Here is a 13481-nt window from a genome sequence, read left to right as displayed (position 1 = left end):
TTGTTCTCACAAATTGTCCATTCCCCGTTGGCGTGGCTGACAGAGATCACAGTTGTGAGAACACCAAGTAGAATTACGACCTGCAGGGAATGCAGGAGGATTACTCGGTCTTGCCAGGTCAGATTAGAATTTGACGTGTTTCCACCTACCTGTAGACATCCAAGCATTCATCTTTATGGTGATGCTTTCAGTCTCTTTAAAGGTCTGTAGAGTTCTTGCCTTGGTCTGTTTGGAACCACCGTGCACAATGCGATTGTGACATATGACTTGGCAATTATCGCGTTTAGTGATCGTGATAAAATTCTGGTTCGTTACAATGATTAACTCCGGGCTTTTCCTGTGACATTTATATCCACACACAGGTAGGCATCTCAGTGGCAACTAATCTTCGCTTGTCTCTCAAGACAACACGGTGGACTTAATCTGACTGATTCCTTGACACTTGCAGCCTGCTTGAAAAGTTGACGCCTTTTAAAACTTTCTTCTGCACAAAACGAAGCGAGCGTGCCCGACGTCGCCACGTTGACGTTTCCACCATGCATCTCGTATACTTGTTTCAGAAGCCATGCTGGAAATTTTACACCCGACAAGAATCACGATTTAATATCATGAAAACATTAATGAAGATAACAGATGCTGTGCAACCAGGAAGAAGCATCAGCACTAGTTCTCACCGTGGACCCACTAAAGGCACCTCTTCTGGGCATCAGAAGTTTACGCCCTTTTTATTTACGCCCTTATCCAGAGTGCCTTACAATCAGTAGTTACAGGGACAGTCCCCCCCTGGAGCAACTTAGGGTTAAGTGTCTTGCTCAGGGACACGATGGTAGTAAGTGGGGTTCGAACCCAGGTCTTCTGGTTCATAGGCGAGTGTGTTACCCACTAGGCTACTACCACCCTAAATAATTACAGGTCTGGGTGGGTAGTTAGTTCCTCCTCTCCAACGCACAGGTAACCAGGAGGCCGCCACGTTTTGTCGTTTTCAGTAAAAAGACATTCGCGCCTCGTCGTTGGCGAACGTGCCCCGCGCGCGACGACGTCCGCTGCGCGCTCGTAAAGCAGGGCCCCGAGCATCTGGGGCGGGGCGTTGAAAAGGGGGCGGAGTCAGGAGGCTGAAGATGACAGCGCGCCGCCGCGCTATAAAGACGCTCCCGCGCGCAGGGCGCGCGCACAGGCTGCGCGAGTCGCGCGCAATTTAACCGACGGCTGCGGGTCGTTTCCTTTTTCTTTTTTTTTTAATTCGTTTTAACACATTCGTTCCTAACCGAGCGGAGAGGCCGCGAAGAGCGACTCGGGTTCGGGATGTGGAGATCTCCGAGGTCCCCCTGAACTTCAGCGCGTTTGGACCACCGGAGCGCGGAGGCCCCTGGGGGTCCGGAGAAGAGAAGATGTTCGTTTTAAAACTTTCCACGTGAGGTTTCGAGGGAGCGTTGGTCCTGGGATGAGAAGCCCGGAGAAGATGTTTGGAGCCTGAGGATTTCCACAGTTTTAGTTTTTATCCTGTAAATCTATTTTTTTCCTCTGAGAGTTTGCCACCCCTGGCCCCGAAGTGGCTCCGCAGTGGTGTTGTGTCCCCTCGTCCGCGGCAGATCCGGAGGTCGGGGCTTCCGCAGCGGGAGGAGGCGCTGGCGGAGCCCCCGCCGCCGCACCGCGGGGCCCCAAGGCCGGACGCGCCGGGAGGATGATCCGCCTGGCGGCGGAGCTGCTGCTGCTGCTGGGGCTCCTGCTGCTGACGCTCCACGTCACGGTGCTGCGGGGCGGCGGGCCGCCGCAGGCCGGCAACGCGACCGCGCAGCGCGGCGTGGAGGAGGTGGGTCCGGGTCCCGGATTTCCGAACGAATCGGGGTCTCGTAGTCGCGGGTGGGTGGAAGTCGACCCCGCTGTCATCGGTACCCAGTGGCGGCTTTTCGAAAAATGTCGAAAAATGAATATTTGTATAAAAAGGGGATGGTAGTAGCCTAGTGGGTGACACACTCGCCTATGAACCAGAAGACCCGGGTTCGAACCCCACTTACTACCATCGTGTCCCTGAGCAAGACACTTAACCCTGAGTGTCTCCAGGGGGACTGTCCCTGTAACTACTGACTGTAAGTCACTCTGGATAAGGGCGTCTGATAAATGCCGTAAATGTAAAATGTTGTTTCTGTTATTCCTGGGAAACTGATTCTAAACTGATGCAGGTTCCTTTCTGGGATCTTTCCGGGCCACTGGACCACGCTCTGATGTCCATGATACATTTACATTTACAGCATTTACCAGACGCCCTTATCCAGAGCGACTTACAATCAGTAGTCACAGGGACAGTCCCCCCCCTGAAGACACTCAGGATTAAATGTCTTGCTCAGGGACACGATGGTAGTAAGTGGGGTTTGAACCTAGGTCTTCTGGTTCATAGGCGAGTGTGTTACCCGCTATCTTCCATATATACACGCTTTTATCCTGAGCCGGTCACGGTGTGTCGTTATTGAATAATTTTCATGCCCTTTCTCCGCTATTAGAAAACTGGTCTCGGAACAGCGGATGGCGTTGGGGCATCAGCTTCAGATTCAGCCAGCAGTGACAGTAACCGCCGCAGGAGGGCAAGAGGCTGTCAGATTATTATTTTTTTAAACGATTGATTCATCTGAAAGCCAATAACTGTCCTGTGATGAGGGGACAGAAAGAAGTCATCTGTTCACCACCGCACCGTGGGTCCTGAAGGCATCTGGCACAACGTGCGCAGCCTTCATTTCCTGCCCGGTCTCCTGGGGGCAGCCCCCCCCCCCCCCCGAGCGGCCCCCACATTGAAAACGGAGTCATGCTCCTCTGAGCAACCTCGCTAAGTGAATACAGGGTGGAAGCGGGCCGGGCGGAAAGGGGTGGTGCTGAGGCGGCGGCAGGAACTGACTCTCATTCATGGCGGCGGGGGTTTGGCTTCCTGGGAGGCCTTGGGACGATCGGAAGAATGGCGCATCGCTTTTTGATCTGCTGAAGAGTGGTCAATTTGTAAGGCGGCAGGGATGACGATGCGCTTGTGCCACTTCCTTCCTTCCTGTTTAGCGGGAAATTGGGCAGAAAACGTCATTGGCTATTCAGGTGGCCGAGTAGTCTGGCATTCCTGGGATGCAGGAGGAACGTTCGGCTGGAATGAAAGAAAGCATAAAAACGTTCCAAAAAACAAATACGTTCTGGCCACCGTTCATGCAACTTCATGCCTTTTCTGTACAACAGCTTAGATTTGTATTATTTTTTTGCATGTTATTATTCCTAATTGGTCTACATTTTACATTTGACTGTATGACTTGATGGCAATATATTTACATATAAAGCATTTACCAGACCCCCTTATCCAGAGCGACTTACAATCAGTAGGTACAGGGACAGTCCCCCCCTGGAGACACTCAGGGTTAAGTGCCTTGCTCAGGGACACAATGGTAGTAAGTGGGGTTTGAACCTGGGTCTTCTGGTTCATAGGCGAGTGTGTTACCCGCTAGGCTGCCACCACCCAGGCAATATAAAGCCCGATGTCCCTGGTATCAAATTTACTAGTTCGGTATCCTACAAAGCGGACCTGCTGCTGTTGTCTACGATGCTGTTTATTGTACTCACGTGGGGTCCGCTGGTTTAGCACGTTAATGACCCAACCTCGTCCGCCGAGCCGGAATACGACTGTGGTAAATCATCGGCCCCCGTATCGGCCTCGCCGAACGAGTCCCCCGGGGCCCCGAAGGTCCCGTAATCCCAGTGCGGTGAATCACTGTACACTTGTGGCATCGGTTAGCAGCACCGCAGCCCCACGCGGCCCTGCCAAGGGCAGACAAGCCATTACGCTCGCTGCCGGAATTCAAACCAGAGTCAAAGATATGGGAGCGCGCGCCTGTTTTTCAGACTTTTTTTTCTCTCGTCTTTATAGTTGCAGGAAAATCGGAAAAATGGGAATGCGAGCATTCCTCCTCTGCTTCCCCAGTGGTTTTCCGAGATTCTGGATGTGATGATCTATGATCTATCTGGCGAATGATCTACGGTCCCGTCCCCGGGACTGGCCTTCTTTTCATCTCCGCGTGTAACAGCAGGCCGCGGCTTCTGCGGCCGCCGCTTTCCGGGCCGCGTTGATTGCGCCATCGCAGCTTCTCGAAATTTCAGCGGCTTCGCTCACTTTTGATTTTTATGCGCTTGTTTACGAGCATGTATATGTTCCGTGGCATTTTTTTTGCCTGTTGAAATTGCGACACGCATCCAAGCGTTCCCTTTAAACGGGTTTTGGCGCGGTGCACAGTGCACTTTCACTGTAAATCGTTATTATGGTTTTTTTTTTTTTTAATGAAAAGTAGTTCATTTGCAGCCGAGCAAGTTGCCAACTGAGCAATTTGCAGAAGTCTTTGGCGTGAACGGAGCCAGCAGCGGTCCATTAAAGTCCTTAGCAAGGCTTCTCATTTCATACTTTCACCTTCTATTCTGGTCCAAGGTGCACCCTGGTTTGATATCGGTGTTTGGTCACCGACCGCGCTGCGACATTAAATACGGTGGACGGAGCAGAAAACCGGGGAAGACAAAGATAGATGGACTCCTTTTGATCTTATTGACTGCGCAGGACAGTTGTGGAGTAATTGGGCCTTCTCTATGGCCGTGACAGTGAACAAATGTCACCCCTGTCTGGAGGGGACGCCTTTATGACCCCCCCACCCCCTTCAAAGAACAGCTTTTTTAACCTGTGACCTGCCCCGATTGCACAATGCTGGTCTATATGTCCATTTCCAGTGCTGGCTTCGACTAAAAACCATCAGACTCCAGTTTGCTATATTTATCTCTATATTTTAGTGCTACAATAAGACTGGGGAGTAAAATTTAGCTCTAGTATTCAACTTAAAAAAAAAAAAGAGCACTTAAATTCGGTATAATTAATCCTATAAAATCCCCAGTATAAAAAGCTGAAAACATGAGAAGGTTCTGGGGCCAGACTGACGCTGTGGGACAATACTGGTGCTGCGTTTCTCCCCAGACTGGTCCCAGATGGTCCAGATTTCTGCCAAATATTGAAAACCATTGTGCTTTTTTTACGGCATCGTAGTAGAGAGAGAGAGAGAGAGTTCTGGTGAGGGTGGCACAGGCGGGTGGGCGGGCGGGTGGTGTTCGTTTACCAGGTGGCGCAATGCTGGTTGGGTTCTTCAGGCCCGGGCGTTCAGGTACCCCTCACGGGCCGGGACACCACCCCCCATGGAAGACATCCTGTTGTTGCCCTCAGTGTTTGGTTAAGGGTGGCTGCCCTGTTTTTCCAAGTGTGCGGTTTGAACTCGGCTGTTCGGCGTTGCCCGGGCGACGCGGCCTCTGTTAATTACAGCTCTGGGTCATCTCGCGCTGCCCGGAGGCAGGAGTGGTCAGAGCGGAATGCAGAACCTGCGCCGCATCTTACTTGGCCGTGGAAAATTATAAATTGAAATGGGCCGTCGTAGAGTGAGCATCTAGAATAGATTTCAGCTCCATTTACATGCGAGGAAGTTTGCTGTCGCTCGTGAAGATTAGCAAGCGCCACTAGTGCTGGGCGATACGGACAAAAGCGTTTTTTTTTTTTCTGCATTGATTGGTTTCAATAATCAGTAAACATCTAGTCTGTCAAAGTAGTGAACAATAAACATATGTAATAAATATGCATCCTAAAATATATACTTCTATGTTTTTTTTTGACAGAACAATCTCAATGCAGACAGCAGCTCTTCGCTACAGCACAGCCAAGGAGACCGGCGGCCTGTGCCGGAGCACCGTGTTGCCCATCACCCGCCCTCCTACCCATGGGTCAGGAGTCATGGAGCCAGGGGCGGCCTTCAGAGGGACGGTCCCGGATCCTTCCTCCTGGACCTGCACCACCTGCCCGACCTGTCCAAAGCAGACCTGAACGGACAGAACCCCAATATACAAGTACGCAGCCGGCGCCCTCCGCTCGTCCTGACACCTGGCGGTGTGTTGGCACGCCATCCTGAGGCGAAAGGGAGGAAGGAAGGAGGGATGGAGGGAGGTGGGAAAGAGGCCGGGCGGGAGACAAGGCTGCCCAAGCACAGATAACAGATGCCGGGCAAACAGGAAGCAGCAGAATGGCCTGTTGCACATCACCACTCCTTTTCACCGCGGAGCCGGCGAGCGCTTGTGATGCCCGAAATGCGCCTCTTCCCTTCGCCTCCTTTCTTTCCCTCACACGCGCACACAGTGGACAGCCACTCCTACGTCCGTCACAGTCCCTGCCGGCTACGCTCCCACAAACACCCAGTCGGCCAAAGCCCATAATGCAGCAGTGCATCATCCTTCACTGGGCTAATCCGCCACTGGCCCAGCCCGACCCGAACATGAATAAGATGAGATCAGAACGAAGTGTATTGAAGATGTGAGGCCAAGGGAGAGGAGGGGAGAGGGTCTGCTTTGATCCCGGGATTCATCTGGCTTTCATGGTCGGGGGGGGGGGGGTCGTAGGGAAGCCCTTTGAACTTGCCGTTTAGGTGGGGAGAGGGAGGGCAGCGTCCAGGTAGCCAGGGTAACCACACCCGCTGAAAACGACCTGTGGAGCATGACTGGAGGAAATCAAACCAGCTCTGACCGTTCTGGCTCAAAGTAGGAGTCAGCGAATTCACAGCTTTCCCTCCTTCGGTGTTCATCAAACTGTCGGAGGAGGAAAACAGTGGGAAGTGTTTCAACTGTATTACGGGCACATCAATTCTGGAGCATGAGAGATAAGAGGTTTTAGGCTCTGGCCAGAGCATGGTCCTTAAACACGGCTCTTAAAAATCATAAACGTCTGACGAAGGGAACTGAGGGTGGAAGGTTGCACTCGGTGATCTTTATCGTGAGCTTTTAGATCACTTTTTATATACCTATTATTATGGCCCAGCAATAGGATGCGCAGAAAAAACACAAACTACAGATCCCATAATGCAGTGCGCACTTTGCTGAGAAACTGAGTTCGCCCGGCGCTTTAGTGACTTTGAAGTAAAAAAAAAAGAATTTCGAGCTGCTTCATAACCCATTTTCCGTTTACGTATAAACCGCTCCTGTACAGATTTAGCTGCAGTGTGAAGATTGCATTTGGCAAGGCAGCTGAAGCACGGCATTATGGGATCTGTAGTAATATTGAAACCTTCCTTACGCTAAATTAGGCGTACTTCTGCAAAGCCAACTTTAGCCAATAGCCTGGGACAGTGTGGATGTGGTGAGGTCAGATAATTTAACTCTTATTCCAAGAAGCTTAAACTGAAGGATTAAAGTTAGAAATCAAGGAATGGTTTAGGGGTGGAGCCCAGCAGTAGAGTAAATACTTTATCTTGACAGGTCACCATTGAGGTGGTGGATGGGTTGGAGGCCACCGAACCAGAAAAGGGATCTCACAAGGAGAACACACCAGGCTGGGCAGCACCCAACTGGAGGAACTGGTGGCAGCGTTCTTCCTCCTCGTCCTCCTCTTCCTCTTCTTCTTCTGTCTCCACCTCCTCTTCATCCTCCTCCAACCAGCGGAGGCCTGAGGAGCAGGACTACCCCTACGAGGGCAACACAGATGACAGCAACTTCCTCAAACCGCTGGGAGACTGGGATCGGAGAGGTGGGGTGGGAGGAGCCAGCAGGCCTCAAACGGAGTACGGTGAGTGTGTGTGTGTGTGTGTGTGTGTGTGTGTGTCTGTCTGTAACCTGCTTATTTAATGTGTCCCTGCAATGAGGGGCGACCTGGTGAAGGTTGCCTTTGCAGACTGCTCTGTTGCAGCCCCATCAGTAAACTGTGGGATCTGGAACACACACACACACACACACACACACACACACACACACACACATTTCAACAAGGGCCAAAATGAATAAATAAGGCATTGTACTGAAGAATGCACTTCCTGACACACACATTCTTACTGTGTCATAACTTGTCCTGATGCAAACCTGCTAAGAGGAACGCAGCGCAGAGGAGCATGGGTCCCAGTGCGGCGTTCTTGGTCCGCGGTTCTCCACGACTAGTGAGCTTGTGCGCTCCAGCGGATGCGTTATCAGCTCTGAGTGGTCATTAGTTGGTCTGAAGCGTGTGTGTGGTTGGCAGGGGATGTGCTCCCTGACCGCACCGCTAAGAAATGCTAATGGCCTGGGGGTGCGGTGCAGTCGCCCATGACCACATGGCTGATTGATAGTGAGCTGGTAACGCCGGCTTCTCATGACTGGGCCCCTTTATTTGGGTTGTTCGGCTGGGCTGTGTGTGTGTGTGTGTGTGTGTGTGTGGAGGGGTTTGTGGGATGAGATGGTTAACCAGTTGATGATAATGCTTGGCAGATGCTAACAGAGTGAGGCTGAGACTATGCAGGCCGGCCTCCTCAGCGAGGCAGCAAACTGGTATCAGGACACGCCGCTTCCAGAGCTTCTAAAACGACTGGGCTGTGCCTCCCGGCACCGTATAAAATTAGAGTGAGTGGCTCATGTTCAGTGTCTTCCAGATCGGCAGAAATAACCATGTAGAAACTAGAAATGTCTGTTATTGTGTTGATGGGGAACTGATTGTCAGCACGTCACACAGTTTGTGGCCTAGCGGGTAAGGAAAAGGACCCATAATTGGAAGGTTGTGGGTTTAAATGCCCACCCGCCAAGGTGGCACTGAGCAAAGCGCCGTCCCCACACACTGCTCCCAGGGTGCCTGTCATGGCTGCCCACTGCTCACCAAGGGTGATTGGATAAATCCAGCGGACACATTTCGTTGTATGCAACGTGTACTGTGCCGCTGTGTTATTCAAGTATTCCAATTGGGGGAAGTGGTGAATGCAACTTTAATCATCACACCCCATGGCCTTGGTCTTAAACACAGCCTGTCATGACACATCTTTCAATATGTACATCAATAAAAGATCCAGAAGCCAGGTTTTGAAATCATGTTGGGACGATTCTACAGGGTGGGCCATTTATATGGATACACCTTAATAAAATGGGAATGGTTGGTGATATTAACATCCTGTTTGTGGCACATTAGTATATGTGAGGGGGCAAACTTTTCAAGATGGGTGGTGACCATAGTGGCCATTTTGAAGTCGGTCATCTTGGATCCAACTTTTGTTTTTTCAATAGGAAGAGGGTCATGTGACACATCAAATTTATTGGTAATTTCACAAGAAAAACAATGGTTTTAACGTAACTTTATTCTTTCATGAGTTAGTTACAAGTTTCTGACCACTTATAAAATGTGTTCAATGTCACCAACCATTCCCATTTTATTAAGGTGTATCCATATAAATGGCCCACCCTGTAGATTATTTGCACTGTCAACAACTACCACACGATCATGACTGAGGAATTCATATAGGTTTTGCTGTTGTATCCATTTAAACGAAATAATTTAAACTAAACTAAAAGTTAAATTGGACCTCTGGGTGACGAGATCAGAATGTGGTGGTCAAGGTCACAGTGACTTCTTATCCTTGTGAACGTGAGATACTGGTAACTCCTTGTTGGAATTTCTTCTGATGTGGTACAGACATTAGTTCACTTGGTTTTACGGATGAACCTTTTTTGGAGGTCGGGGGTCAATGCTGCCTGGGGGTATGTTTACCCGAAGCACACAGCTGTAAAGTGGAAGTTCTAGTTTAGTAATCAGAAGTCCATTTCGGCCTGAGATGTCCTTAAAGCAGTAGTTGGACCACAGTGCGGTCACCTCTGGAATCTCATTTTGGCAGGGCAGGTATTTATTCTGTCACAGTGGAGGAAATGATGGATTTCTGTGTTTTGGCTTTTAATTTAATGTCATTGCTTGAGCCAGTGAAGAGAGATTTAGTTACCCATAAAGACACTCTCAGCCGTTCTCGTGATCTTATTGGAATCGAAAATGTGATACTTTTTGATAACATTGATTTTCCTGCCCCACCCAGTTAAACATGAAATGATTTAAGGTGGCATTCCAGTGTCAAACGTCTTGCAGATGAGTTGTGTTTTTGTTCCTCAAATGCTTCCTGATGTTCTGGGTGTCCCATGCCAGACCTTGTGCTGTCCAAGCAGAGCGGTTGCTCTTTCTCACCCAGCGTGAATGAACTTTGAGGTTCTACGTTTCTTCACCCGCCCTGCTATAGAATTACCTTCACAGAACCACATTTGCTTCACCCCGGCACCTAATCTGAGAAGAGTCTTATGGGTAATTTCTCATGTAGAAGCCATTATTATTGAAGGGTCAAAAGGGTCCTATTTTCTGGACAGTACTAGAAAATAACACATTTTAGACTTGGTGTTTATTTGAATGTAGGCAATTTGCACAAAAAATTGTTTCATTTGTTTATTGATTCAGGACTTCACTTTTAAGCCATGAATGAAATTAGTCCATTATTCTTTCAGTTTGTTGAATAGATGAAATCTGTTGTTAATAATTATATTTGTCTCATCTTGCTCTTCGTATTCAGAAAATCTATGCAAGTGTCGTTATTTTTTACATATATATTTACATTTATTTTCATTTTTCATGAAATAATCATTCATTTATTCATGAATGGATCAATTGCCCAGATCAGTGTCCAGCTAAGATCAAACTGCCTGAATTCAGCAACGCTAGGAGTTCAATATTCTTGTTGAGATGTGATGTGAATATGATCCTCTGGTTCAGTACAATCCTTTCACAGCTTCCTCTCTCTCTCTCTCTCTCTCTCTCTCTCTCTCTCATCAGACTACATGGACGGTGAAGGCGACTGGAGCAACTGGTCGGCCTGCAGCGTCACCTGCGGTAGTGGCAACCAGAAACGAACCAGGTCCTGTGGATACGCCTGCACCGCCACCGAGTCTCGCACGTGTGACATGCCCAGTTGCCCAGGTCGGTGCCTTCAGCGCGAGGCCGCAGTAATAATCCCGCCCGATCCAGGAGCTCCGTAGCGTCATCCTAATCCTCCACCCTGTGGGCCGTTTTTTTTTTTTTCTTCTTAAATCCAGGAATTGAAGATGCTTTTAGGACCGCAGCCACGGAGGTCAGCCTGCTCGCTGGCACGGATGACTTCAATGCCACAGAGCTCTTTGGTGTCGGTAAGATATGCTGCGCTCTCCCCTCTCGTCCTCACAGCAGGCCGTATATCCGTCAGCTCCGCAGTCCATCCAGCCCGTAACTACCAGCTCCTCATTCCAGGGATGAAAGCCGAGCGGTGCTGCATGCCACCCTGCCGGCCTGTTCCCAATAAACAATCTGCAGGCCCCTCCCTCGGCAGGCCCCTCCCTGCACTGGGCCATCCCATGGTTCCAATGGCAAAACGACCGGAAACCACAGGATTTCATCTTCGGGATTTTGGGGGACGTCGCTCGTCGAGCTTGACGTCTGGACGATATGTCCTTGGCTGCTTTATTTTTATTTTCTATATGCGTAATCCTCTCACAAATAAAGGGAGGACAATTATTTCAGCATGCGTGGGCCTGGAGAAAAAAAGGTCAATTATTTTGTGAAATTAAAAGCCGTCCTGGAAAATATGTTGCAGGCCTGGGAGGAGGAGAGGAACCGAGATGAAGGGACTGGGGAAACAGGGAGGGAGAGGAAGTGGACGAGAGAGATTAAAGTGGCAGGAGATCGGGAGTGAAAAACTCATGATATTTAAAACACACGCTCGTAGGCCCTCAAGCATCGGAGCAAAATGGGCTTCAGGGGTCATATTTACCCCTGAACGGTACTGATGTTGGACAGCCGCACAGGCTTTCTGAGGGACAACTGACACGGCAAATAGGTCAAGAGTGTCTTCCATTCATTTTATTCCATAAATATCAGCTTTTGACACGGTGACCTGTTCTCTGCACTATTATACATTTGCTTTAGATTTTTATACTTAATTAAAAAAATTAGTTTGATTTGGTTTAAAAGTATTTTTTATTAATGTTGTTACAGACACAGATAGCTGCGAGCGCTGGATGAACTGCAAGAGCGAGTTCCTGAAGAAGTACATGACCAAGGTGGCCAACGACCTTCCCAGCTGCCCCTGCTCCTACCCCACCGAGGTGGCCTACAGCACGGCCGACGTCCCCGACCCGGCCACCCGCCGCAGCTTTCGCTGGAAGGATGCCAGTGGCCCCAAGGAAAAGCTGGAGATCTACAAGCCCACGGCGCGCTACTGCATCCGCTCCATGCTGACGCTGGAGTCCACCACGCTGGCGGCCCAGCACTGCTGCTACGACGACACCATGAAACTCATCACCCGCGGCAAGGGCGCTGGCACGCCAAACCTCATCAGCACAGAGTTCTCCGCCGACCTGCACTACAAGGTGGACATTCTGCCTTGGATCATCTGCAAGGGGGACTGGAGCCGCTACAACAACGCCCGGCCACCCAACAACGGGCGGAAGTGTGCAGAGAACCCCCTGGACGAGGACTTCTTCAAGCAGGTCGAGGAGGCCAGAGAGTTCTGAGACTCAAGAGAGAAGTGGCTGGACTCGTCCTCACCTTCACCCAGGAGGGTGGAGCCACCCGCGGGAGTGGCGGTCGGCATTGGCGACAGTCGTTGGGGGCTTGGTCCTTTCCCTTTTATCACCCCGATAGACGAACCGCCGGGCGCGTCCAGCTTGGCGAGGTCTGCCTGGTCGATGCCTACCTTCACATCCCTGTCAGATAACGATAATCGCGATTGTATATTGAAATGTTCTCCCTATCTTCACCCCATCTTCTTACGTGGACGTCAAAGGGATGTTGTGTCATAATTTACAAAATGAGAGATGAATGAGAGATTGTGATTGCATCATTGCTTTTATCTTTGCCTTAGAGGCAACATTACCTGCCCTCCGATAAAAACAAAAGATGAATTTGATGATGATTTTTTCCCCTCTGCATGGAAAACGTGATACTCTATGCTGCTTACCAAAACGTGTTCCTTTTAATCCTATATTGTCCCATATGCCTAGTTAGCATGTACCAAAAATGGACTCATTTAATATACAGAGGTATTTTTAACCTTCCTCCCGGTGTATTGGACCTAACCACGCCGGCATTATTTTTGTAAAGTATTTATTATGTTGTAGCTTTGTCCGACTGTTGGATGTCCTTGACTGTGGAAGGTTAAAGGAATGTTGTACCGAGAAAACCTAGAGATATAAATAAAGAAAAGATGCTGAAAATTGTTACTTTGGTCACTGCCAGACAAGCAGAATTCTATTTCGCCGAGAGTTGCATAAGACCTCCGTACTAAATAAAGACGGCTTTTTGGTGTGATTTCGCGGAGACCGCGGTCAGATACTCGGCATTAGGCGCGCACTCGTTCTCACATTCCCAAGTCATTTCTCAGGGGAAGCGCATGCAGTGGCACAGATAAGGGACTCCTCTTTCAAGCCAGCGCAGGAATCAATGGCTCTTGTCTCCTACGTGACACTGCTCCGCCGCCGCCAGGTGAAACCGGAGCCGCTGGCAACAACAACAACATTTATCCGTGGCATGTCAAAGAGCCTCTCGGGAGGCTGCACTCATCCAGACAATAGACAGTGTCCTCTGCTGAAATAACAGATGATTGTAAACCCTGAAACGGTCTACATCTACATTTATGGCTTATTTAAAGCGA

At 49.7% G+C, this 13481-nt stretch overlaps 1 protein-coding gene across 1 annotated transcript; it reads left to right on the top strand.

Annotated features, from left to right (window-relative positions):
• Positions 1 to 1187: 1187 nt before the first annotated feature.
• On the top strand, positions 1188 to 13044 carry ism1 (isthmin 1). Its single transcript, XM_028990228.1, has 6 exons — positions 1188 to 1810; positions 5665 to 5892; positions 7291 to 7597; positions 10631 to 10774; positions 10891 to 10980; positions 11825 to 13044. The coding sequence occupies exons 1-6, from the start codon at positions 1682 to 1684 to the stop codon at positions 12340 to 12342; spliced, it is 1416 nt and encodes a 471-aa protein (XP_028846061.1). The 5' UTR covers positions 1188 to 1681; the 3' UTR covers positions 12343 to 13044.
• Positions 13045 to 13481: the final 437 nt, after the last annotated feature.

The sequence above is a fragment of the Denticeps clupeoides genome, chromosome 8, assembly GCF_900700375.1.
Source record: "Denticeps clupeoides chromosome 8, fDenClu1.1, whole genome shotgun sequence".
Taxonomy (NCBI): Eukaryota; Metazoa; Chordata; class Actinopteri; order Clupeiformes; family Denticipitidae; genus Denticeps; species Denticeps clupeoides.
This window is presented reverse-complemented; position numbering and strand designations above follow the sequence as displayed.